We start from the raw sequence: 25,215 nt of genomic DNA on the forward strand, positions 1-25,215 counted from the left end.
ACTGCAAGTACTATGTAAGCCGGGTGGCGACTTGCACAAGACTGAAATACAAAGTCCGTTGCCTCGGACGGATCTCCGGATCAGCCTGCCATCTTCACTAAATCCCATTGAGAAGATGATCTGGCCGTGAAAGGTGCCTCTCAAAACACTATGCTTACTTACTTTATACATATGTTGTAGCCTGCCTTTAGCTGGAAGGCAACTAACTATAAAGCATCACACCATTTTTGCTTGGGGATAGGGCTCTACTCATCAAATCGATCCGTTACGCCTCCGGATTTCCCAACAAATATCACCACCGACCCCCAAGGACTGAGGACGTACTGATCCTCAGCACCGGGCAATACGCTCAGGCTAAGATTGCCGTCCATAACCCCTTACGGTACTACACGTCTTCCAGGCAGCTGGGGTAAGGCTCTGCCTTGTACTGTATGCGGGATGAAGAAAAAAGGCGCTGGATAAGCCGTGGTATCCCCAGAGGCCTCGCACCTTTGTAGATAGTGTATGTATCTTGTCTCGCCCCTTGGGCACAGTTTGGTGTCACCAGGTGTACCCGTAAGCCGATAGAAACCCGGGATACACAGCGAGAGTTGACGTTCACGGCATATCTCAACCCAGCTACCTTCAGAGTAGACGGCTGCAATACCGCCGGGAACAGACAATGGACACTCAGCGAGCGACTGCTTCTTTTTTTTTTCACAACGACAACCGCTTGTTGACGGCTCGTTGGATCACTTAATAAACGTCAGTCAAACGAGACTGACAAGGTGAGAATACGAAAAAGTTCCATTTTCAAACTCGCGGTGTCAGTGTCAGTCAGCAGGACATCAGGGGAACTTGAAGGGTACCTGGTAGTCCAGCATAACAAACATCCCCGTGACCGCTTATGACACCAATTTGTGCGGTTGGATTGGCCAGCCGTGTTAGCTCGTTGCAGACCGCCGAGGTACCAGGCTGGTAAATGACTATATTGCCGTCTTACAGGGTATCGCTAGAGACTTGCACCAAGTCGGTAAAGTGCGCGTGGGTTGATGATGGGGAACAGCCGGTGCAAATGCAGTCTTGTGCCTGTCTGCTGCCCTGACAAGAGGCCGAACTCATCAAGACAGAATTAGATCTGATTGTTGAGAAGGGAACCGCCCTCGTGATTCTGGAAGGTTGGGCGTTGGGGATGATCCCGTTTCTCATTCCGCCTCACCGGGTATGTAGAGGTGGATACCTACCTACGTATTGTCTGGTAGTTCTACTGGTTTGTTGTTAACTTGGTACCTAGGCACTCACTCGTAGAACACTGAATGAAATGTCTTCCGAGATGTCTCCAACCTGTTAAGGACTAAATGAATGGCTGGATATAGATCCAAACGGCATCCATAAAATTCAATACGGTGTAATTTAGCTCGGAAGAAGCATAATCGCCGCTTGAAAACCCACGGGGAGGTTGACCCGAGGTCTCGAGCTAACTTTCGTACCAGTATAGGTTGGACTGCACAACGAACAACCTAGCCGGTTCCTTAGTTCCTTCCCTTTTAGTTCTACTCGGCGGATCGCGATCCGTTCGCCATGCCCCAAAAAAACACAAAGTTTCTACAACACGAGCTCTTCAATTGTCGTGCAGATTTTGGTTCCTTAGTTCGAAGCATATGATTCTGAAGAAAGGGTTTGAACGCCCCCTTCGGACTTTTCACACAGTGTTTTACCGTACTGCGCATAATCAATCCACTCCCCAAGCCCAGCATCCCACTTGGGTTGCTACCTTCCTTGTCTTTCACTGCTTGAACCGCGGCAGACGTTCGTCATCAGATCCGCATTCACTGGGCAAAGTCCCCCAACACGGCGCATTCCTCAATACTTTTCTCCCGGCATACTCGCACCACCAGACGGGAAGTGAACGAGTCGGATTCACTCACGCACACCACGTTGAGTAACCATCCATTCGAGACGACAGAGCAATTGAGGCCGGGTGGTCAGAGCCTAATATCTCCCTACGCATATCGGGCGTTCATCCGGCCTTCCCGACCTCGCCCAACACACTAGAGAACCCCTACCGGTCGCCTACCGGTCGCCTACTCGAAGTCGAGAATCGAGATTGCGGTCGACATTACATAACCGTCCAGACCGCATGTAGCCTTGCCATTTGACTGCCCCCCCATATACCGACATAACCAACAAATACCCCCTCCCTTTCCCCTTTGACCATCAAGAGGGACACATCCTTCTCGACGACAGAACGAGTTGCGATTGCCTACCATGCAGTACGTCAGGAGTCTCGGCGACTCTGTCTCTACCGCCTGGAACTCCATCAACCCTGCGACCCTCAGCGGTGCCATCGACGTGATAGTCGTTGAGCAGGAAGATGGCACCCTTGCATGCTCTCCCTTTCACGTGCGTTTTGGCAAGTTCTCGCTGTTGCGCCCATCCGAAAAAAAGGTCGAATTCAGGGTCAATGGCGTCAAGCAGGACTATGCCATGAAGCTGGGCGAGGGAGGCGAGGCCTTCTTCGTCTTCGAAACTACAGACACCATCCCTCAGAGCATGCAGACGTCGCCCATCGTGTCGCCCGCCTCTAGCCCCCCGCTCAATGCCGACCAGTCAGGGCCTCTACAAGAACCTGAATCACTCGATCTGAACTCGGTAGAAGGCAAAACCCGTTCTTCGAGCTTCAACCACAGGCCTCCTCCCACTGCTCTACTAGCACGAGACGGTAAGCGCTGTGTCCAGCTTCCACGCCGCCATGATCGACATATACTGACAAGCATGGGTTATAAGGGTTGCTCACACCTCGTTCCGTATCACCAGATCCTATCAAGGGTGAATGGTCTCCGTTTCGCCCACATAGCGATGGCCTTCTGCGGCAGTCAGCGCGAAGAATGCCAAGCGATGGCAGCACCCACGAAGGTTCAGAAGAAGGCGATAGCCACACCGAAAGATCCCGCAGCCCGCCGCCGCTTACAGCACCCGAAGCTCTTCAAAGGGCAATGAACCTCTCCCGAGAGCTCGCCGCCGCCAATATCCCTAACCACATCAGCGAGACCGGAGACCTCATGTTAGATATGACTGCGTTCAAAAACAATGAGGAAGACGCCTTCCGGGCTGAGATCCTTGCGCGCAAGATTCTCACGGAGGAGCTTGATGGCAACTACGACATCGGCGCACTTTTTGGCGTTGACGAGCATGGAAACCTTTGGATCTACAGCAGCATCGAGGCGAAGGAGGCCGCCATGAAGAGGACGATGGACCCCCTACGCTCTGCATCTCACATGGGCAACATTGATGCGGCTTCTGACCCTGGGTATCAGAGCGATGCTAGCGATACCTCAGCCGCCACGACTCTACCGATCCACAGGAGAGCTGACTCTGATGTCGGCCAGATGACCCTGCAGACACCCCCAAGCTCTCCCGGCAGTTCGGCAGCGGGCGATCCCAATCGGAACTACGCAAAGACCTTGAGGTTGACTAGCGACCAGTTGAAGGCCTTGAATCTGAAGCCCGGCGAGAACTCAATGAGCTTCACCGTGAACAAAGCTACCTGCCAGGCTTACATGTTTTTATGGAAGCACGAGGTACCCGTGGTCATCTCGGATATTGATGGAACCATTACAAAGTCTGATGCGCTTGGCCACGTGCTGAACATGATCGGGCGCGACTGGACGCATGCTGGTGTAGCCAAGCTGTATACTGATATTGTAGCCAACGGGTACAACATAATGTATCTGACGAGTCGGTCTGTCGGCCAGGCCGACACTACACGAACTTACCTCGCAGGTATCGTTCAAGACGGGTACCGTCTCCCACGCGGACCTACCATTCTCTCACCCGACCGAACCATGGCGGCTCTCCGTCGCGAGATCTATCTCCGCAAACCACATATCTTCAAGATGTCCACGCTTCGTGACATCCGCAACCTCTACGGGCCCGATCGCACACCGTTTTACGCCGGGTTCGGCAACCGTTTCACGGACCAAATCTCGTATCGCACGGTCGACGTGCCCCGTAACCGTATCTTCACCATCAACTCTAATGCAGAGGTGTCACTCGATTTGCTGAGTCTCAACAAACTCAAGCTGAGTTACGTCAACATGACCGAGGTTGTCGACCATTACTTCCCACCTGTCACCACGCTCATCAAAGGCGGTGGCGAGGATTATACGGATTTCAAGTATTGGCGAGACCAGCCTTTGGATCTTGACGAGTTCTCTGCCAGTGACACCGAGGACGAGCGCAGCGGTGGCCGAAAGACATCTGCTCCGGCTGTTGTCGATGATCATGAAAGTGAGTACGAGGAGGATGACGAGGAAGAAGTTGGCGACGGTCTTGTGGACAGCTACATCTCGAGAAACTCGGTGGATGATTACGAGGAAGGAAGCGTGGCAAGTGAGGATGGGGATTATGATGCAGAGGATGATGGCGAGGATGATGGAGAGGATGGTGAGGAAGAGGAGGGAGAATATGATGAGGAGGCTGCGCCCGAGCATATGGTTGATTCGGCTATGCTGGACAGCGTGTATGTGGATGCAGATGCGGATGGAGTAATCACTGACGACGAGGACGCCGAGGGAAAAAAAATAGTTGAAGAAGAAGAGGTGGACAACGAAGAGGAGGAAGACGGAGGACTCGGCGCCGAGGAAGAGGAAGGGCTCAGACGTGCTGCTGCCGATCTCGAACAGGCAATGAAGGAGCAGGAGAGGAAGAGGGAACCAACTGAAGCTCAATTGCAAGTGCCGGTTGAGCAGCAGTCCAGGGACAGCTCAAGCTCATCGGTTTCGCCCAAGGTGATTGAGCCAGATGCAGATGCTGAAATTATCACTGGGATTAAGGATCTTACTGTTGAGAAGGAAGTGAGCTAGAAGAAGTATGTAACACGAGAAGAGGGTTTGTGATCAAATATCGTTACCATGAAGAGGGAAGATGCTATTTGAAACTTCTAACAGCGATAGAATAACACACACCCGAGGAAAGGCGGAGGAGGAGGAGGAGGAGGAGGAGGAAAAGGGATGGAAGAGAGGTGATCCTTGGGCGATTTCCTCACATTGCATAGCGCGGCGCAACTGGAAGGGAAATACAATGTACTTGACATTTACGGTGCCAGTTTATTACATCACTACTCCTAGAATTGTCTACCTTTTTTTTCTTCTAGTTATGCCTGGTCCGAATATCTCCAAAATACTCGAGTACTCATCCAGGCTTGACAACAACCTCCTGACCCATCCGGCGTAGGTGCGTATACGACGTGGAATACTCTTGCGAAAAACCTTTGTACGAAGTGACGTCGAAAGTGATATCCGAATTTCGACTGCCGTTCTTCCTTAGGGTTTAGCAAGGCAAATATAGTGATGTATAAAACTTTATTAACTGCTTGGTGTAAAGCTAAGCTCACTCTTTGGATGCTGTCACCTTTTCGGTTCCCTACTCCTAAACGCCATGACACCGTGAAGAGAAAGCCGGTGAAACTACAGTAAACCGTGAGAAAGAAGGAAAATTGTTCCCCGGACAATGAATCATCAATGGCCCCGAAACAGGAACCGGTGTCCGCGAAGCCGACTGTAAAGATCATACAGCCCCCTTCAAGCAAACATATCCACATCCTCCATCTCATCATTATCACCATCGTCATCCCCAAACAAGTCATCCACCGTGCCACCCTCTACCCCATCCCCGCCAATATCCTCCCTCTCTATCCCCTCCATAGCATCACCATTCTCACCCTTCTTGTTAATGCCCATGGCATCCTCCATGTCCTCATCACTACCTTCCTCCTCATCGCCACTTGTCTCATCCCCGCCGGCAATCCACCCGTCCCCCTTCAAACCCCAGCTAACCCCATTCAACACAAACCTCTCGCTCGGCAACCTTACCCCCCACTCGTTCACACTGACCTTGGGCAACGCCACCTTATTCTTCTCCCTCGCCATCTCCATCATCCACTCCTTGCTGACACCACCACCGCTCCCGCCCCCGCTTCCGCCACGGAATTGGAAGTTCAGCCGGCTGGCAATCGCCAGCTGCACCGCGTTACTTGTAATAGTCGCGTCGCCCACATTGACGGGGGCCGCGCCAGAAGAGGCCGAGGGCCGGGCGCCCGCGTGCGAGGTGTACGGGTCCGCAGAGAGGTGTAAAGCGTCTGAGAGCACGGCCGAGGTGTGGCGGTAGGCGAAGTCCAGCAGCAAAAGCGGGACGCGCTGTTCGAAGGCCGTTACGCCTTGCGCGGTTAGGAGGAGCTCGATTGTGCGGGCGTCGCGGGGGCGGGGGTTGGAAGCTGCTGAGGAGGCGGCGGCAGCAGCAGAAGCAGCGGTGGAGAGGGTGTTGGGGTTTGATGTTGTTACTGCTGTTGATGTTGTTGCGGGCCCTGTTGTGGTCGTTGGTGGTGGTGCTTGGGAGGCGGAGGAGGGCTGGGTGGCTAGTTGAGACTGGGATTGGGATTGAGAGGTTGCGGCCGTGGATGATGACGCTGCCGACGCGTTATTCTGGCTGCCGGGCGCGGGGTTGCCGTTTGGGAGGGGAGCCGTGGTTGTGGCGGCGGCGGACATGGTTGGTGACTGCCGCCGATGGAGGGGGGAGGCTTAGTCAATTGGTGCTGAGAGATGCTATTTGGGGCGAAGCTGAGTAGTGTACAGCTCGCGCGGTGACTGGTATTTGTGTGATGTTTCCTAGTAGTTTTGTAGCAAGCAGATGGATTGGCTGATATCGAGGTCGGTTTGATGTTCGGCGCGGGGAGCTAGTAGGTAGCTCTGTTCACAGTTCGAGATGGATCTGATAGCTGGCGCCGTGTGTGAGGCGCGATTGGTTGTAAGGATTATATGACTTCCGATGGTCGCGGAGTAGGTATCTTGGGATGGCGCGTTGGAAGACTTGGGTTTGTTCCGGAAGGGAGCTTCGGCGAAAGGAGAAGGCTTGAGTTCGGATGCAAGTGAAAAGTTACCTCTAGACGACGTGTGATGGAAGTTCGAAGTTCCGGTTCGTTCATTCTCACGCCCGCCGACCGGGAATCGTAGCGGGCGCTAAGGCCAAGCCGCGGCACGGTCACTGACCCAATGCAGCGCACTCCGTCAGCAACTGAAGTGGATGTACAAGTACATAGTAGTAGATCGCAACTGGAGATCACTCGCACCGTGCCGCAGAACAAGGGCGACGAGCCTCAGGGCAGTTTAGCCTGCCGTAACAGCACAGACCATAGCTTATTTTCACCTGGGCGGGCGGGCGACGGCGGCACTGACATCGGCAAGGCGGCATCAAGCAACCCCTCTGTTGCTTGCCAGCTGCCGGCCAACGTCAGCGGTACAAGGAGAAATCTGGAAGGAAAGACTTCTGGCACCGACAGGATGGCACGCGGGAAAAGTTCCCAATGCATGAGATGAGGGGCATTTGCATTGCCTCCCGTCACCCACTGCGAACCCCAACCCCACCATAGCGTCTGTCGATACATGGAGCGCGAAGTCGAGAAACCTGTAATTCCTGGTAACTTTCAGGTACACAGTACGTACTGATCCTGGTATCAAACCTTGCCTGCCGAGTTTTCGACGGAAAGAGGTGTGAATTGTGAAAGAGTCATACCAAATCACCCGATTTTCATAAAGCCCGAGTCTTTTCTGTACATAAGCGACACTCGAAGCGGGCCTCATCTTCATAGCCTGATAGCTTGTAATACTCCATCCTCGTATCTCACTTGACCTTGAGTTCAACCCCACGTCAAACTTCACCCGACACATCGACGGATTGGGGAACAGCACAATACCTGAAAAGCGAGAAAACCAAACAGAGGAAAACACCATGGAGACAACACTTCCCCTCCCCTTCCTCGTCGGTGTCAGTGTTCCTCCCGGACTGAATGACATCAAGGAGGGCCTCAGCCGGGAGGAAGTCTCGTGTCTTGGCTGCGTCTTCTTCGAGGTCAAGCCCCAGACCCTTGAGAAAATCCTGCGATTCCTCAAGCGTCACAATGTCGAATTTGAGCCCTACTTCGATGTAACAGCCCTCGAGTCTATCGATGATATTATCACTCTTCTGGACGCCGGCGCCCGCAAGGTGTTTGTCAAGACCGAGCAGTTGGCCGACCTCTCCGCATATGGCTCCCGCGTTGCCCCCATTGTCACTGGAAGCAGCGCTGCTTTGCTTTCCTCCGCCACCGAGAGCGGCCTTTTGCTCTCCGGCTTCGATCAGACTGCCTCCGAGGCTGCACAGTTTCTGGAGGAGGCCAGAGACAAGAAAATTACCCCCTTCTTCATCAAGCCCGTTCCTGGGGCCGATCTCGAACAGTTCATCCAGGTCGCCGCCAAGGCTAACGCCATCCCCATCCTGCCATCCACTGGCTTGACAACAAAGAAGGACGAGGCCGGCAAGCTTGCCATCTCCACCATCCTCTCGAGCGTCTGGAAGTCTGACCGTCCCGATGGTCTTCTCCCCACCGTTGTCGTTGATGAGCACGACACTGCTCTGGGTCTGGTCTACAGCAGTGCCGAGAGTGTGAACGAGGCCCTCAGGACACAGACTGGTGTCTATCAGAGCCGGAAGCGCGGTCTCTGGTACAAGGGTGCTACTTCCGGAGACACTCAGGAGCTCGTCCGCATCTCGCTTGACTGCGATAACGATGCTCTCAAGTTTGTCGTGAAGCAGAAGGGTCGTTTCTGCCACCTCGATCAGTCCGGCTGCTTTGGTCAGCTCAAAGGCCTTCCCAAGCTCGAGCAGACTTTGATTTCGAGGAAACAGTCTGCCCCCGAGGGCTCCTACACTGCCCGTCTCTTCTCCGATGAGAAGCTAGTCCGGGCCAAGATCATGGAGGAGGCTGAGGAGCTCTGCACCGCTCAGACCCCCCAGGAAATCGCCTTTGAGGCTGCCGATCTCTTCTACTTTGCTCTTACCAGGGCCGTTGCTGCCGGCGTTACTCTTGCCGATATCGAAAGGAGCCTTGACGCCAAGAGCTGGAAGGTCAAGCGCAGGACTGGAGATGCTAAGGGTAAGTGGGCTGAGAAGGAGGGCATCAAGCCTGCGGCGTCCGCTCTCGCTGCCACTTCGGCCCCTGTCACCAAGGAGGCCGCCCAGGAGACCACCCCTGAGAAGATCACCATGAGACGTTTCGACGCCTCCAAGGTCTCTACCGAGGAGCTCGATGCTGCTCTCAAGCGTCCTGCGCAAAAGTCGTCCGATGCCATCTACAAGATCATTGTCCCCATCATCGAGGACGTCCGCAAGAACGGCGACAAGGCTGTTCTGTCGTACACTCACAAGTTCGAGAAGGCTACCTCTCTTACTAGCCCCGTCCTGAAGGCGCCCTTCCCCAAGGAGCTTATGCAGCTCCCTGAGGAGACCATTGCTGCCATCGACGTGTCCTTCGAGAACATCCGCAAGTTCCACGCCGCCCAGAAGGAGGAGAAGCCCCTCCAGGTCGAGACCATGCCCGGTGTTGTCTGCAGCCGTTTCTCTCGTCCCATCGAGGCCGTCGGCTGCTACATCCCCGGCGGTACCGCCGTTCTCCCCAGCACTGCCCTTATGCTGGGTGTTCCCGCCATGGTCGCCGGCTGCAACAAGATTGTGTTCGCCTCTCCTCCCCGCGCCGACGGAACCATCACTCCCGAGATTGTCTACGTCGCTCACAAGGTTGGCGCCGAGTCCATCGTGCTTGCCGGCGGTGCCCAGGCCGTAGCTGCCATGGCCTACGGCACCGAGAGCATCACCAAGGTCGACAAGATTCTCGGCCCCGGTAACCAGTTCGTCACTGCTGCCAAGATGTTCGTCAGCAACGACACCAACGCTGCCGTTGGTATTGACATGCCCGCTGGCCCGTCCGAGGTGCTGGTCATCGCTGACAAGGACGCCAACCCCGCGTTCGTTGCCTCGGATCTCCTGTCCCAGGCTGAGCACGGCGTTGACAGTCAGGTCATCCTGATCGCTATTGACCTCGACGAGGAGCATCTTCAGGCTATTGAGGACGAGGTTCACCGTCAGGCTACGGAGCTTCCTCGCGTCCAGATTGTCCGTGGCTCCATCGCCCACTCGATCACCGTGCAGGTCAAGACCGTCGAGGAGGCCATGGAGCTCAGCAACAAGTACGCTCCTGAGCACTTGATCCTCCAGATCAAGGAGGCCGAGAAGGCTGTCGATCTTGTCATGAACGCCGGTAGTGTCTTCATTGGCGCCTGGACTCCTGAGTCCGTTGGCGATTACTCTGCTGGTGTTAACCACTCGCTGCGTAAGTTACATATCATAAATAGCCCCGCTTCACAGATTCTTCTGCTAACGTCAAGACACATAGCTACCTATGGCTTTGCCAAGCAGTACTCTGGCGTCAATCTCGCCTCGTTCGTCAAGCACATTACCAGCTCCAACTTGACTGCCGAGGGTCTCAAAAACGTCGGCCAGGCTGTCATGCAGTTGGCTAAGGTTGAGGAGCTCGAGGCTCACAGAAGGGCGGTCAGCATCCGTCTTGAGCACATGAGCAAGAGCAACTAAACGGAAATTCTTTTCGAAGTAGCAAAAAAAAAAAAAAAAAACAAGAACAAAAGGATGTAGTGGGTTGATGTATATCTGGGTCATTTTGGGCACATAGAGTAATGATAACGAGTTTTGGACATTGTACTGTTCTGTACAGGCTGAAGATCAGTACATGAATCTGTTGGTAAGTGTAGAGACCCAAACGTCCCTTTAGTTTTTCTCCCTATTCCAGAAGGGGTGCTCGTCCCTGGGTGTTTATTTTCATTATTACATCAACTTTTTTTTTTTTTTTTTTTTTTTCAGATCATGCGTACATGAACGGGGAAGCACAGACGATCGAAACGTGGATGTCACAATGTCGCTGCAGTGATGCTGCATTGCATGAAGCGCCCATCTCAATATACTTGCAGTCTTGCACGTTGCATGTGAACCTCCCAAACAACCGAATAAAAGACGGCGAAAAATGAAGATAAAAAAAAACCATAAAAAAAATCAGAGGGAGTGTGGGAAATGGTGTCTTTTAGCATTCAGACCCCATAGCCGTGCACGCCCGGGTACAGACAGGTTCATCGATGTTGACATTGACTGGGACACCAGGTCTATCTATTTTATCTCCTGTCCTCTACCATACATCGGGACATCGGACATCTTGCTGTACCCCCCACACCCACAAAGCCTCATAAAAGCGCCACACCCGAGGAGGTTCGGTCGGCCCCACGAACTCTGTGCCTCCCTGCCTGTTTACAGGGACCGAACGCTGGAGAATCTTACTAGTTTCCTGACATCCGGCCTACCCGAGCAGGAAAAGGGACAGCTCATAGGCGAGGAGGGATTTGAAGATGGGAACATTTTGGGTGATTCGAGAGGAGGAACTAGGTACTGCATCATGATAGTTCGGGGCAGCATCTTGGCTGGGACATTGTTAATACCTCGATATGATGAAGTAGGAGGGAGTTTTTGCGTGTCTTGCCGAAGTCCAGAGATCTGTTTTATTTTATTTTTTATGGATGTAGTGTATCAACACCCAAGATTCGGAGAATAGTACTAGGATTCGCATTTACAAGTGGAAGTCTTGAGAATCGTTGTATATCCTTGTCTTCCTCGGAATGTTAACAATCCTACAGCGAGCGAGCGAGCGGTCGGATGCGCTGATCTGATAGGCGCAATATACGGCCGCTTTCTCCGGTCGTGTAGTGTAAGCTCTGTGGGCATAGTACACTAAAAAAACCCTTGCATTTCATGATCTGCCTGCTATTCATTCCGAGCTATTTCAGTGGTCACATTTCGAGGAAGAAAGAAAGCAACTAAGATTCACAGCCATCCATCCATCCATATGGAAGAATAATCCATTCCCATGTTCCCTCCCCCCCACTATGTATGTGACCACACGCTGCTGTCAGAATGCCAACGGTCTCAGGTACCCTCGTCCGACTGTTTGGCATGGAGTTACATACACTACTAGTGTAGCCCCGGGCCAAGCTACCCCGTCAAATCTATACATATCTATAACGGGTTTCAGGGGTTTCGTTCGCTGTCAATCAAGTTTGAAACATCACTGGGGCCGTTGGACGGTGTATTAGACCATTGGCTCCCTCAGCTGTTTGGCGGCTGGGCGGCTGGGTCAAACGGCAATAACGGGACTCGAGAGGGACGAGGAGAGTCGGTTGGCTGGCTGCAATACAAGCGTTCCCACCTAACCAACGAGTCCCGTTTTCCATTTGTGTGCCTAACCATCATCTAGGGATGTCAGGGTTTGGCCGGATCAGGGTATGTTTGGTTGACTGTTGTCATGTCTGATTGGGTACATATTATGGTAGGTGTCTCGAGAACAGTAGAGTACTCGGGCCTAGCGTTTGGATGATTACGCGAGATATGAGTTGTGGGCCGCCATGCAGTTGCTTGTCCATAAGCAGAAGTTGCTTTGGGATATATTTCTCGTCTTTCAAAGGTCACGAGGTCCTGGGACGAACGGCATCGCCATCCAAAGGGTTGAACATGAGAAACCTGAATGGCCTTTGCGTTGAAATACAAAAAGTCAAGAACAAAATCGCTTGAGGATAGGGACGTGGAAGCAAGCAAATATGGTAAGAGAGGTATACATCAACCCTGGTTCAATTGTTAGCGTGGTTCTTCCTCCACGTCCTCGTTCATGACGGTTAACAGTACCAGGCTAACAATTAAACCAGGGTTGATGTGTACTGATATGTAGGTGCTCAGCAAACTGCCAATTTCTTGGCCCCAAGCAGCAGTTTGCTGTCAGTGCTGCTCGTGTCAGCCTTGGTAGTGGAACCTAAACTGCTAACACAGCGCAAGTGCGCATGTAAAGATATTGTGGGAGGATCTGTATGGATGGATGAGATTACTGCTTGGTGTTGGTTGCGAGGCACTGCGGCTGTTAGGCTTTGCTGTGCCCCGTTCGACGAAGAAATACGCGGAACTATAAATTGGATACCTAGACTTACTGCCTATGGGAGGTATCTACCGACGTAGCCGACGGATTCTAGCAACATCCCGACTTTGCTTGTAGTGTACTATGATAGCAGCACAGTGTTGCTCCTTGTGAGAATGGGCTCTTTTTTTTTTTTCCCCCTTCCCTAGGGCGTTGACTGGACTTGCTCTATTGTTCCCAAGGTAGGTGCCCGTCATCGATTTTCCCAAGTCTCCCGCCAGATTGTCGTCATAGTGTCATGATGACCTCGGTCGCTGGGGCTGCGTGGTTACGGGGAGCTGGGACCGCTAGGCCTCAGTGGTTGTGCCATTCAGCGTGGGTGTGTGGAGTAGCGGTAGAGGCGCTTGGAAGTTGTGCTAGCGGAAACCCTGGAATATCTTCTACCCTCGATTCCTTCTCGGGCTGCCCATGTGCTGAGGTGATGCCGGGGATCTGGCGCCAATCATCCATTGAGGTTCCCGCAGCTTCCCGGTGCCGCGCGCGGGCGCAGTTGCTCACAGGACACACCTAGACGCAGGGGCACAGGGGCACCGTTTGGTGTGCAACTGGGTACCTAGCTGTAGCAAGCACTCCACCGTCTGTGCAATCCCCCAATCCACGGCAGGAACTTCGCACCGCCGCGGCACCGAGTGAGCGAATCCATCCGCATTGGATCCCAATTCTTGCCCTTGCCATCCTTCTTTCTTCCCACTTGGCGCAACCAACACTTCCCTTGGTCTGGGTACTCGTGTTGATCTTCACTCTCTTTTTTTCTTGGGCGACCGACTTTTTATATCCGTCCTTGCTTCCCCCTGGCCGTTGTCGTTCTTTCTACAACTACCTTCCGTTCATTATCCCCTTTCTTGGTTCGGTCGAGGACCAAAAACAGAACAATTCCGGCTCTTCCAGGTGGCTTGGGTGCGACTGTTTAGCTCTTGACCACTAGCCGCTTACCTTCTCTTGATGTTTTTATTTGGATATCATTAAACTACTCTTTCTTGAAACGGCAGACGAACGGAACAGTTCCTACGGTATATTAGCGATATACGTTGTACTGATATTCTGAGCAAGAAGAGGCAAATTATCAATTATGCATCTCCCTTCGTCGCTGCTCATCGCAGCTCCCTTGCTCGCCAATGTATCGGCCGAACCCATTAGGATACCCCAACGCGATGTCTCCGTGGTATCAACATCACAGCAACTTGCCGTTCGAGCACTACCGGATTCGCCCAGCGGTGGATATGCCCCTGCCGTTGTAGACTGTCCCAAGACCAAGCCGACGCTCCGGAAGGCCGTGGATTTGTCGAACGAGGAGAAGAACTGGTTGTCGATCCGGAGGAAGAACACCATCCAGCCCATGAGGGACCTCCTGAAGAGGGCCAACATCACTGGGTTCGATTCCGAGACATTTATGAATGAGGCCGCCAACAACATCTCGCAACTGCCCAATGTCGCCATTGCCATTTCAGGAGGCGGCTATCGTGCCCTCATGAACGGCGCCGGCTTCGTTGCTGCTGCGGATAACCGAATTCAAAATACCACGGGCGCAGGTGGTATTGGAGGCTTGTTGCAGTCCAGCACATATTTGTATGTAAAGTGGTTCTTCTTATCTCGTTTTCGAGTGTCAACTGCGCCAGTTCAGAGTTGGGCGGCTGTGGACGACCTTGCTGGTGAACATGTCTTGGACTCCATGCCCCTTCTTCGTTTCCTCAAATCAAGAAGTCGAGGACCGTGACCGTAAATCGCTAACGCAACTCTAGGGCCGGACTTTCTGGTGGTGGCTGGCTTGTCGGCAGTTTGTTCTCCAACAACTTCAGCAGCATTGAGACCCTGCTGAGCGAGAACAAAGTCTGGGACTTTGAGAACTCCATCTTTAAAGGGCCCAAGGAGGCTGGCCTTAGTACTGTCAACCGCATTCAGTACTGGTCCGAAGTGGCAAAGGAAGTTGCCAAGAAGAAGGATGCTGGCTTCGAGACAAGTATAACAGACTACTGGGGCCGAGCATTGAGTTACCAACTGATCGGAGCCGATATGGGCGGCCCGGCTTACACCTTCTCCAGCATTGCCCAGACCGACAACTTCCAGAAGGCCGAAACGCCGTTCCCTATTCTGGTAGCTGACGGCCGCGCGCCTGGAGACACCATCATCTCCCTCAATGCTACCAACTACGAGTTCAACCCGTTCGAGACGGGTAGCTGGGACCCGACCGTCTATGGCTTTGCGCCGACCAAGTACCTCGGCGCCAACTTCAGCAACGGCGTGATCCCATCGGGAGGCAAGTGCGTTGAGGGTCTCGACCAAGCCGGCTTCGTCATGGGCACCAGCAGCACGCTCTTCAACCAGTTCCTTTTGGCCAACATCTCCAGCTACGACGGTGTGCCCGACGTGCTCATCGAGGCCGTGACTTCTGTCCTCAAGGAAATCGGCGCCAAGAGGGACGACGTCTCCCAAATCATCCCTAATCCGTTCCTGGACTGGAACAACCGGACCAACCCCAACGCCGACACGCTCGAGCTCGACCTGGTCGACGGCGGCGAAGATCTGCAGAATATTCCGCTCAACCCGCTCACCCAACCCGTGCGCGCCGTGGACGTCATCTTCGCTGTCGACTCGTCCGCCGACGTGACAAACTGGCCCAATGGCACCGCCCTGCGAGCCACCTACGAGCGCACTTTCGGCTCTATTTCCAACGGGACACTCTTCCCCTCGATCCCCGACGACTGGACGTTTATAAACCTAGGCCTCAACAACCGCCCCTCTTTCTTCGGCTGCGATGTTAAGAACTTTACCTTGAACGCCAACCAAAAGGTTCCCCCCTTAATCGTCTATGTCCCCAACGCGCCCTATACCGCGCTGAGCAACGTGTCCACCTTCGATCCGTCATACACCATGTCTCAGCGCAACGACATCATCGGCAACGGATGGAACTCAGCCACGCAGGGAAACGGCACGCTGGATTCGGAGTGGCCCACTTGCGTCGCCTGCGCGGTTATCAGCAGGAGCTTAGATCGGTTGGGCAGGCAGACGCCAGCCGCGTGCAAGACTTGCTTTGAGAGGTATTGCTGGAATGGCACAGTGAACTCAAAAGATACAGGGGTTTACATGCCTGAGTTCAAGATTGCGGATGCGCATGCCCTGGACTCGGGTGCTGTTGCTATCGGAAAGATGGTGAATGTCTGGTCGTCGGTTGTGGTGGGAGTTGTGGCGGCTACTTTGTTGTTGTAGGGGTAGGGGAGACGTGATGATATTCCAGTCTGATGAAGTTGAGACTGGACTGGAGATCGCCAAGGATGCGGAGGGAAAGGAATGCGTGGTGTTAATGTCATGATGGATGAAGGGTCATGGATCATGGAACGACGGGGCGGGGATATTGGATGATGGATATACCACACTGCATGCATGCTCTATTGATAGTATGCTTTGGCATTTACGTTTAACAATCAATTGCTCCATCCTGATGTTCTATCTTTTTCGACACTGGATTGATACTACTCCTGTTGCTTCGCTCTTGAGGTTGGAAGGACCTTGAGGTTGGAAGGACCTTGAGGTTGTTTGTTCTGAGGGAGGTTATCGAAGTATCATCTGTGCTGATGCCGATCGATAGACTGCCCTCTTCTTCGAGGCAACGAACGGTCGGATGAGCCTCTAATCATGATGCTCAGTGCCACAAAAAGGCTCCAGCACAGCTGCCCACACCTTTTTTGCCTCGTCGCTCCTTCCTTTTTTTCCCCCCCTTTCTTCCTTTCCATCTCATCCCGTACCAGAGTGCCCACCGGGTATATATATTACCTCCTTGGCCGTTCTCCTTTGACCAATAAATCGCTTGGTCGAGTGGCGTAACCGTTTACCGTCTACACTTATCACTCAAACCAAACCAAACCATCGAAGAAGTTACCTATCGGTTCGAGGGAACGGTGATGTTCTTACGTTCAAGTAACCCAAAGAGCGTTCCACATCGTTGACCGTCTCCTCCAGTTCTTGGATCTGTTTAACTTCCGCAGCGACTGAAGAAGGTAATCACTTTTTTTTTTTTTGGTTCAAAAAAAAAAAAAAAAAATTACACGAAAAGGTTAGAGGCGTTTCGATGGTTAAACTCGATCGAGCGGTTGTTTGTAGCCTTTTCTTTTGTGTCTTTTGGCAGTACTTCCTTTGGAGGTGGAAGGAGGGTTAGAGGCCGCGTCAACCTAAGTAAGGGAGGGAGCTGGTTGCATTCGAACCCCGGATGGGACTTGTGTTCTGTTGTTGTTTTTTTTTGCACTGATGATGATTCTGGGCGAGTGCGCTTTTGATAACTACAGTCCCACGTCATCAACTTCACGATTAGTCCTTGACTCTTTTTTTTCTTTTTCTACTAAAAGCCTGGTCTTACCCAAGTGTTCACGGTATATGGAGTATGCGATAGAGGGCGATATATCTTCTCAACAACTCGTTTCTTCTCGCTCAGCCCACAATAGGGTGCTTGTAATTCTTCCACCGAGAGCAAGTGGGAGTAATCTTCTTCGATGGCTACAGCCGTCAGTCAGACCACCTACATCCACGTCCAGGCAATATCTCTGGGACTTCACAACAACAAAAGCGCACTGGAATGAAACAGGAAATTTCTCGAGATAAGTGCCTGATTGTAGTCTTGCGGTTCATGTACATCTGACCTTTTCTTGAGAGCCCCCGTTTCTGGTCCAAAATCGTCTGACTTTCACCTAGCCTGCCCCCACGAAATCCAGTCTCCCCTTGATGTCGTCGGGCAACGTCGAGAGATACTCCTCCCAAATGTCCTGATTTGCACCCGCGGGCACGCGGAACGTGTAAATAAGTCCTCCTGTTCCTCCTTTTCTTCCACTAGCTTCGTCATCTCCAGCCATCACCGCCAACTCTCGGTTTATCTTCGGTGCCAGAATGATGCTTGATGTCCTAGGACTGCCCGCAAATTGCAGATACAAGGGAACAGGAGGACAGCTACTAAGCGGCGGCGACAATGACATTCCCCCCACGCCCGAGCCGAGCAGTTCCTGGACTCTAGCCCCCATGGTCAGGGGAGGGGATGTTGTCACTCTAGCATGAAGATCAGCGATCGAGATGCCCCCCAAAAGCTTCAGGTGAGCTCGGATCCTCAGCTGGTCGCTCAAAGCACGGGTAAAAACTCCTCTTTCCGGGTTTGCCTGGGTAGATGCAGCGAGAAGCTCCAATGAACGATTGGTCCTCCTCATGAATCTGTATTGGTTCGGGTAGTAGGCTGCGTCCATGATGACTACTACATCTGGTGAAGCATGATCGAGCAGAGCCTGGATGGCAGACCATCGTACGCACGACGCTGGTTGCGCCTCGCTGCTTCTCGAGCTATCAACGTGACGATACGGTCAGCCTGGAGAAACAACAATCCGCATTTCGGTGATGTGGTGTGATTCCGTGGGAGGCGGCTAAGTCATACCTTGCCAAAATCATTTGTCGATCGGCGTCCAAGTAACTGTGACTTGACCAATACAGTACTTTCAACTCGTCCTCTGTATCAGTCTTTAGAAACTGAAGAATTTCATCCAAAACCCACATGGAAACGTTGTGGTTTTGATTCGCGGATGGAATAATCTTGGTTTGGCATGAGCAGTCGTAGTACTCTTCAAGCACCTCTCTGAACTCATCCATCGAGTTTTTTAATGCAGGGTCTTCGTCATTCCGCCAGCGAAGAAACAAGGCAGAAATTCTTCTGTAGCGACCCCTAGCAAAGCCTTCGGAAGCTCGGACTGTAGCCCCATGCGAATTCGACGTCAGAACGTTGCCGTTGGAAAGACCATCGTTGGGCTGAGGGAACGACACAGTTGATGCACGATCCTGACGAGGCTTGGAAGGCAGAGGTGTTCTAACACGCGACTCGCTGAACGATGAACGGATCTGTTGTTGTGTTGGAGAGGAATCAATGTCCATGAATTCTGGCGAAGGGGTGCTCAGATTGAGCTTTCTTGATTCTTGTGTATGAAGATTAGGGGTCGGTGGCACAATGGCTTCAAGCTGCTGCATCTCTGCAGAGTTGGGAAACTTTTGCGCGAGTTCTTCCCAAGTCATGCCGTGATGTCGGGCATCGCACTATAAGGAAAAGCCCAGTAAGTGAACTGGCCTGGACGGCTTCCACGTTTTGCACTCACTCCGATTTTCTTCCTTTTGCAGTTCGCACATGAACCTTGTTTTCGGATCAGAGCGGCCTTTCCCCTTGCCTCCGGCGCCAAGGGGCCAGTCCGCCGTCTGTTTCGACTCGAAGACAAAGGAGCGTTCCCGTCCTTAAGAGAAAAGATGTTTTGCGTTGGCAGAGCGGTTGTCGGAGTCAGGGAGGGGGAGGACCCGATGCTACAGGATGTAGCAGCTGTGGCGGCAGATGTAATGGTCGATATGGAGGAGTTGGTGTCCTTTCTCGCCCGCGGCGAGTGACCATGGCTCTCGACAATCCCGTTGGTAGCAGTAGGAACATGCAAGACCGCTGGACCGGTATACTCGGGCTGCCGTTCCTGATGTTGTTCATGAACTTGATCCGGGCATTGTTCCTGGTGATGCTCCTCGTGCTGCTCTTCGTGTCGTTCCTGACCTTGCTGCTGTTCCTCGGTATGTTCCTCATGCTGCTCCCGGTGCATTTGTTTCTGTTGTTGCCCTCCATTCGGCTGTTGCGACTGCTCCGCTTGCGATTCTTGCTCTCCCAGACCTGGGTGATGCACGTCACCCTCAAGAGGCGCATCAAGCGGAGAGGATATCGTATGCACCGTTTCCGTCGTTGGATTGCCAGAAGCCGTTGGTGTAGTCATTTCGCCGTTCTTGCTCGGATTCTTTTCTTTTCTTTTGAACTTTGGTGAAATGATGATACAGCCACCAGTCTGGCTGATGATTTTGCCCTTGAACCTCAACACAAAGGATAATCGCTCGTAGGCCAGGGTTTGCCAATCTCTTACCAAAGCCGGGATCCAGTCTAAGGTGCGTCCTGGTCAAGGAAATTGTAACTAATCGGCTGTGAATGCGCGATGTTTATGATGAGTGGCTGTTCCAATCACAGAGACTATGGCACTTTGCAGGCAGTCAATGTGCTGAGTCTATGAGGCAAAGTATCGATCTGCTGATCTGGATCTCCTGGGCACTTAGCCTTCGGCCGCACTCAGCTTGAAAGGCGAAGGCCCCGGTGAAAGAAGAAGGTGAGATAATTGGAAGAAAAGTATGGCCAATGTACGAGCGAGGTTGTAAGTTTTCGATCTCCACTAGAGGACAGCGGTTGAGCCAAGGTAGGTAGCAGGCCAGCAGGACCGTATAGCCGAACGGCCGGTAACGCTACGACGGAGCTCTTGTTGACAAAAGGCGAGAGACGAACGTTACGTTGGCCGCGTTGACTGTAATGGGATAAGGCCAGTCTCGATAAGGTACAGAAGCGGGTTGGGGTAGCAAAAGGGGTACGTTTACTGTCCAGGGTCGTGTTAATGGATGGAGGTGAGGGTTTTGCGGCACGCTGAAGAAACCAAAGCAACTAAGAGACCGTCCAGAAAATGAGGGTTTGCAATGACAGTAAAGCTTGGACAGGGTTGACTAGAAGAACCCTAGATATATCAAGATTTGAACCGCGTTCCGGTCTGTACTGGTAAGAAATTGAGGAAAATACGAGAGAAATTTGGAAACTGTTCGCCAGGAGCCGACAAATATGAACAAGAAGAAGGAGGAAAGGGAAAGGGAAAACAACCTAGCTAGGAATCTGGAGGAGTAGAAGCCACCAGTGGGTTAAAGGACGCAACGATTAACAAGCCAGCGGAATGTTGCACGGCAGTCAATGATGTTTCCTTTCTCCCTTCCTGAGAAGCATCAGCAATGGGGCTTGATAGACACAGTAGTATTGATGCTAATGCGATGCTGATGATCGTGTTGATGTTGATGTCTGTTTCAAATTGAAAGATGACTCAAACTACTGCAACAAACTGGAAAAAAGCATCATGAGAGAATGAGGTGAACAAGTTGACTGAGACTGAGAGGTAAGGAGCTATGAGACGTACCTTGCTCCTGCTCAGCGGAGTGAGAGATGTTGACAGAAAATGGAGACAACGTCGAACGGAGGCTTGACGTCGGTATCTTCAGATCTCGCTAGAACATGGCGATGCTGCGTCGGCTCGGGTTTAAATGGGTGTCGAGGTGTTATCAAAAGGAAGCCCAGACTGGTCAGGCAAGTAGATTGAACAATGGCCTTCCATTGCGTCTTCAATTGCAATGGGAAGACATCAAGAACACCGTCTGAAGACTAGCCAGATGGAACCGTTAACGGCATGAGCAGATAGCTTCCGGACCCCACCTGGATTGGGTGAGCTCCCGTCCCGCTCCAGTCGTTGAGGGGCCGATTCGGGGTCGAAATATTTTCGACGCAGGTGTGCGTTCTGGTGATGTGACTTCGTGTTATGTACTAGTCAAGTTAGGCATATACTCAAAAGCATGCTGTTCATCAACGCTGGGCAAAGTATCCGTCTATCTGTATCTTCCCTCTTCATACCCGGTACGTGCTTCGATACAAGCACAGGGAGCTCCAAACAACCTATCAGATCAAGCCCTTCATCTAAAGAGCGAGCGTACCTGCCCCTCCGTATCCTTAATCCTCCACGGATGCACCTGCCTCTGAAGTATAATTACTGTTAGCAAAGTCAAGCTTGAGACGGAGGCAAGGCACCTCAACTAGCCAAGAAACTGGAAGGTGTAGGTGTAGGGCAGTCACCGGGCATTGCTACAGGTGACAAAACCACACCATGCAACGCAAAATTGCCTGCTCTGGCCACTGACATTTAGATCGATCCGACGCTGACAAGACTTGCGAATCACCGTCCTACGTCTACCTTATTCTCGACTTTACCTTGTTCAACTTTAAACCAGCCGGTCATAGTGAGCGTGGAACAAGTCATTAAGACGACTGTCATTTCACCGGAACAGCTTATTGCGATGTTGTTCCTTCCTGCCGACTTCCCCTATAAACTATACAGTAAAGTGAGGTCCGTGCACCTGCCCTGGCCTTCAGGACCAGACAGCATCGAGAAAGCACTGCACCTCATCCGGCAACATCTCCGTTGGTGCTGTCGCTGTCCTTCTCACTACAACTCAACTCTACCTCCTATCTGATTTGACGCCGGGCCAACTCCAACACAACACCCAACGGGAACGAAGCATCGCCCACGACTGGCGCATTGCATAAGATCATGATCATTCGCACACCTCCCCCGCGCCGCCGGATATCCGTACTTTCCAAACTAGACGGGACACGCCAGCCACTACGAGGCAGAGGAGGCTAGATGCCTGGAAAGCTCCGAGTTCGGTTCCCATCCAGTTCACGGTGCCGTCCATGTTGCTGGACCTGCTTAAGGTATACTCAGGATGCCAAGGCTCACCTCACCATTCATGGATTTTCTCTACACTCTGAGGTTCCCTTCTGCTGCCGCTCTGCAGTTGATAGTCGATGCCGGATAGAGCCAATGGTCAAGACTCACGGAACAATGCCGCCAGCCTCATGATTACGCTACATCCGATAGGACATGGCAAAGCAACAGCTCGTCTCGATGCCAGGCTCAGAACATTCGAACGTCTGGCCAAAGTCGGCCTCTGCAGTCCTGGACTCCCGGTCTGGATTCATGGCGCCTGAGCATCTGCGTCTACCGTACAGCACGGTTACACAGTACTGAAACTCGATCCCGTTCTCGGGGAGCTTTAACTACATATCCAAGATGGCCTGTAAGCTTCGAGAATGGCCTTCTCCAGACCTTCACCGGCACGCCTCTCCGAAAACTGGGCTCTCGATCCGTCTCGGTCGCAATGGTTACACTTGGTCAACAGTCCACACGCTGTTGGAGGTTTCTCTCTACACCAGCCGCCAGTCAACTCCACGCTCTTGTGCTTCGTACCATCTGCAAGCACCTCCCTTGGGTAACAGCCCAGGCCGGCTCTGCTATGTTTATATCGTCTTGTCCTCACTGGCCCGTACCCGCCCACGACGTCTACTACAACGTCATCTGCTACCGTCCGTGGACTCGCACAGAGCAGACCATAACAACGTGTCTTGGTCTTCATGCCAATAAACAGAAACCACCATGTCTGTGAGCGACGTCTGGACGGCTGGGTATAACTTGAGCGTTACAGATTTCAGCCACCCACCACCAATCCGGCGCCGGTCTGCACGCGTCAAATCCCACCACGATAAGCGTCCAATGCACGGCTGTGGACCTGTGAGGTACGGGTTGCCTTACCGGGAAGGAAGCAGACCTCGGTGGCTACATCAGAGAAGTCCATCCGCTATCTTTCTGTGTCCCATTCCGAGTTCCAAAAGTTCCTCATCCGCACCCGACGTATCATATGCTGCAAGCTGCATGTGCATATCATCTCGACTAAATGGACCGGTCCAACTTATGAACACCTCTGTGGCTTCTCTGCCCCTGTTGGGTGGTTCTCTCGTCGGCAGTCTACCTATGTCCCGCACGAAATCCAGATCGGCGGATGAGCGGGATGGAGAGGTGAGCGTCAGGTGAAAGACTAAACCACGGAGTACCGGGGACAGGACCGCAGAATACGGTGTGCTCGCATACACACCGGACTTGGGTACGGAAGAGGCCACACCCTCTCACATGCGTGCACGGCTACGGACCCCATACGCCCTACACCTAACCAACCCGGCCTTGTAGGCTGCTTCCCCACGCCATGCTGTCCAGTGGTAACGCTCTCTCCATCTTATACCTTATGCATTGATACCTGTGATACCAAACCTCTTAGACACCTCCAATCAACACGTCCCCTATAGCGTAAGCTCCTGTTTGTTGGTCTCTCTAGCTCGTTTCTCTTTTCCGTCTATTCCCTCACTCCGTGTGTTACCGTCTGCATCTCATCTGTTGCAGTCTACAAGAAGCGAGAACAACACAGCGGCCCGCTCGGTCAAGCCGCCGTTGCATTTGACTGCGTTCCTGTGCTACGCACCTAGCATTTCGACATCACACACCGGCAGTGTCATTTTCTTCTGTCGCATTCTCCTTGACCTGTACAGTCCAGCCCAGTGATGAACCCAAGGTGTGCCCACTCCGCCGACGGGCTGACTCTTCTGAATTTAGCCATCTTATGTCTGGATATTAGAAGTTTAGCTCCTTGGTCCCCAGCATGCCTAGGCCTCTTCTTCCTCCTCTGGTGTAATTTCGTTATGGCTATGCAGGAAATTCGCTCCGACTTGCTCAAGATACGTGAGGTATGCCGGCCTCATTCGTTTAGGATACAGTGACATTTCTCGTCTACCTGTTGCCATGTCCAACCATTGTCATCGTCTATCGCTGCCAACTGTGTTTCCATATAAACACTACAAAATGCTACCTGCATGTTGCGATTTGTCCAAACAACCCGATCAACCGGCCGAGCAACACCTGCAGAGAGCGAACTGCGTATCACTTGGTAAGGCGACTTCACGCCGGTCGCCTAAGCATTCATTCCGCCAGAGGTCTGGGTAAATTCTGGTCGTCTATCTCTATCATTCTTCAGCTCCTCCTACCCAAAGATCTATGCCTCCCGGACAACCAGGCTAACAGGTTATGGTGTGACAAAACTTGAAAAGCCAGTCATTAATTCACCATCACCAAGCGTACCATTTTTCTCAAAATTTTCTCTCTTTCCTTTTTTTATTTTTGTTATTTTTTATTTTTTTTATATTTTTTTTTGTTTCGGTTTTCTTCACCCCCCCGGCACATTGAGAAATATGCCGGTCAACATCTTGCGGCAACAATATGCTGCATGTCACTCAAATCAGCCAGGTCTCGGATCTATCTTCAAGCGAATCAAGCCGTTACTTCCGAAATCGCTTGCCATTCCCATCGTGTCTGGATTCACGCACCATTCATCGAGCGCTTTGGGCACATATACTGAGCCGATTTGTGCGCCCACTACACCAGATACGGACAAGGTGAACAAGGAGGGAGGATTAAAACCCAACGAAGAAAATGAAAAAAAGAGGGAAATGTGAGGCCTTGGGGCTTCAAGGTAGCATCGTGCGTAACTACATGTGGTAATGACCCCTTGCACTTTTTTATACCTACCTCACGCAGCTGCCCATTTCGTGTGTTTCTCAAGACCACCATTTCCTGTTGGTCTTCTCCAGCTTGCCGGACTGCAGTAACACACGCCACTGGATGCATTTCGGGGAGGTCAGGGAATTGTTGAAATAGTGTTGTTGAATGATTTATTGCCGAGCTTTGTTGCTCTGCTCCGCTTGGTTAGCTGGTTGTTCCCGTCGCTACAGCTCTCATATGTTTGGCCATTCATTTACTTTAGGTATCTAACCCCCTTGCACGAAAGGGGTGGATATCTTTCCATGGCCCATGGAGGTTCGGCATGTCAGCAGCCGGTGGAAA

At 52.3% G+C, this 25,215-nt stretch overlaps 6 protein-coding genes across 8 annotated transcripts; 3 read left to right on the forward strand and 3 right to left on the reverse strand.

Annotated features, from left to right (window-relative positions):
* The first annotated feature begins 1,591 nt into the window (after positions 1-1,591).
* NCU03137 (nuclear elongation and deformation protein 1) lies at positions 1,592-5,227 on the forward strand. The gene is made up of 2 exons (XM_959093.3): positions 1,592-2,701; positions 2,767-5,227. The coding sequence occupies exons 1-2, from the start codon at positions 2,248-2,250 to the stop codon at positions 4,842-4,844; spliced, it is 2,532 nt and encodes an 843-aa protein (XP_964186.3). The 5' UTR covers positions 1,592-2,247; the 3' UTR covers positions 4,845-5,227.
* A 64-nt stretch (positions 5,228-5,291) lies between these two features.
* Positions 5,292-7,016, reverse strand: NCU03138 (transcription initiation factor TFIID). Its single transcript, XM_959094.3, has one exon. It carries the CDS (start codon positions 6,522-6,524, stop codon positions 5,562-5,564), a length of 963 nt encoding a protein of 320 aa, XP_964187.1. The 5' UTR covers positions 6,525-7,016; the 3' UTR covers positions 5,292-5,561.
* Positions 7,017-7,572: 556 nt separating this feature from the next.
* On the forward strand, positions 7,573-10,688 carry his-3 (histidine-3). Its single transcript, XM_959095.3, has 2 exons — positions 7,573-10,180; positions 10,244-10,688. The coding sequence occupies exons 1-2, from the start codon at positions 7,765-7,767 to the stop codon at positions 10,438-10,440; spliced, it is 2,613 nt and encodes an 870-aa protein (XP_964188.1). The 5' UTR covers positions 7,573-7,764; the 3' UTR covers positions 10,441-10,688.
* Positions 10,689-13,165: 2,477 nt separating this feature from the next.
* NCU03140 (hypothetical protein rat-1) lies at positions 13,166-13,546 on the reverse strand (the record flags this gene model as incomplete). Its single annotated transcript, XM_959096.1, has 2 exons — positions 13,166-13,378; positions 13,487-13,546. The coding sequence occupies 2 exons, from the start codon at positions 13,544-13,546 to the stop codon at positions 13,166-13,168; spliced, it is 273 nt and encodes a 90-aa protein (XP_964189.1).
* Positions 13,476-16,371, forward strand: lpl (lysophospholipase). Its single transcript, XM_959097.3, has 2 exons — positions 13,476-14,437; positions 14,611-16,371. Exons 1-2 carry the CDS (start codon positions 13,941-13,943, stop codon positions 16,073-16,075), a joined length of 1,962 nt encoding a protein of 653 aa, XP_964190.2. The 5' UTR covers positions 13,476-13,940; the 3' UTR covers positions 16,076-16,371.
* An 812-nt stretch (positions 16,372-17,183) lies between these two features.
* NCU03142 lies at positions 17,184-21,152 on the reverse strand. Of its 3 annotated transcripts, none has more exons than XM_011394792.1 (5): positions 20,857-21,152; positions 20,550-20,658; positions 18,985-20,274; positions 18,276-18,925; positions 17,184-18,184 (listed from the first exon to the last, which is right to left on the reverse strand). In XM_011394792.1, the coding sequence occupies exons 3-5, from the start codon at positions 19,630-19,632 to the stop codon at positions 17,548-17,550; spliced, it is 1,935 nt and encodes a 644-aa protein (XP_011393094.1). In that variant the 5' UTR covers positions 19,633-20,274; positions 20,550-20,658; positions 20,857-21,152; the 3' UTR covers positions 17,184-17,547. The 3 variants fall into 3 exon arrangements, with proteins under 3 accessions (XP_011393094.1, XP_011393095.1, XP_011393096.1); XM_011394793.1 differs by having other exon boundaries at positions 20,550-20,781; XM_011394794.1 differs by lacking the exon at positions 20,550-20,658.
* Between the last annotated feature and the right edge of the window lie 4,063 nt (positions 21,153-25,215).

This window comes from Neurospora crassa, linkage group I (assembly GCF_000182925.2).
Source record: "Neurospora crassa OR74A linkage group I, whole genome shotgun sequence".
NCBI lineage: Eukaryota > Fungi > Ascomycota > Sordariomycetes > Sordariales > Sordariaceae > Neurospora > Neurospora crassa.

Coding starts and splice junctions, on each gene's coding strand:
- NCU03137 (XM_959093.3), top strand. CDS start 2,248: ATGCAGTACGTCAGGAGTCTCGGCGACTCTGTCTCTACCGCCTGGAAC. Junction 2,702..2,766: donor TGCTCTACTAGCACGAGACG/GTAAGCGCTGTG, acceptor ATGGGTTATAAG/GGTTGCTCACACCTCGTTCC.
- NCU03138 (XM_959094.3), bottom strand. CDS start 6,524: ATGTCCGCCGCCGCCACAACCACGGCTCCCCTCCCAAACGGCAACCCC.
- his-3 (XM_959095.3), top strand. CDS start 7,765: ATGGAGACAACACTTCCCCTCCCCTTCCTCGTCGGTGTCAGTGTTCCT. Junction 10,181..10,243: donor TGGTGTTAACCACTCGCTGC/GTAAGTTACATA, acceptor CAAGACACATAG/CTACCTATGGCTTTGCCAAG.
- lpl (XM_959097.3), top strand. CDS start 13,941: ATGCATCTCCCTTCGTCGCTGCTCATCGCAGCTCCCTTGCTCGCCAAT. Junction 14,438..14,610: donor TTGCAGTCCAGCACATATTT/GTATGTAAAGTG, acceptor ACGCAACTCTAG/GGCCGGACTTTCTGGTGGTG.
- NCU03142 (XM_011394794.1), bottom strand. CDS start 19,632: ATGACTACACCAACGGCTTCTGGCAATCCAACGACGGAAACGGTGCAT. Junction 18,926..18,984: donor GCAAAAGGAAGAAAATCGGA/GTGAGTGCAAAA, acceptor TTTTCCTTATAG/TGCGATGCCCGACATCACGG. Junction 18,185..18,275: donor CGACAAATGATTTTGGCAAG/GTATGACTTAGC, acceptor TCACGTTGATAG/CTCGAGAAGCAGCGAGGCGC.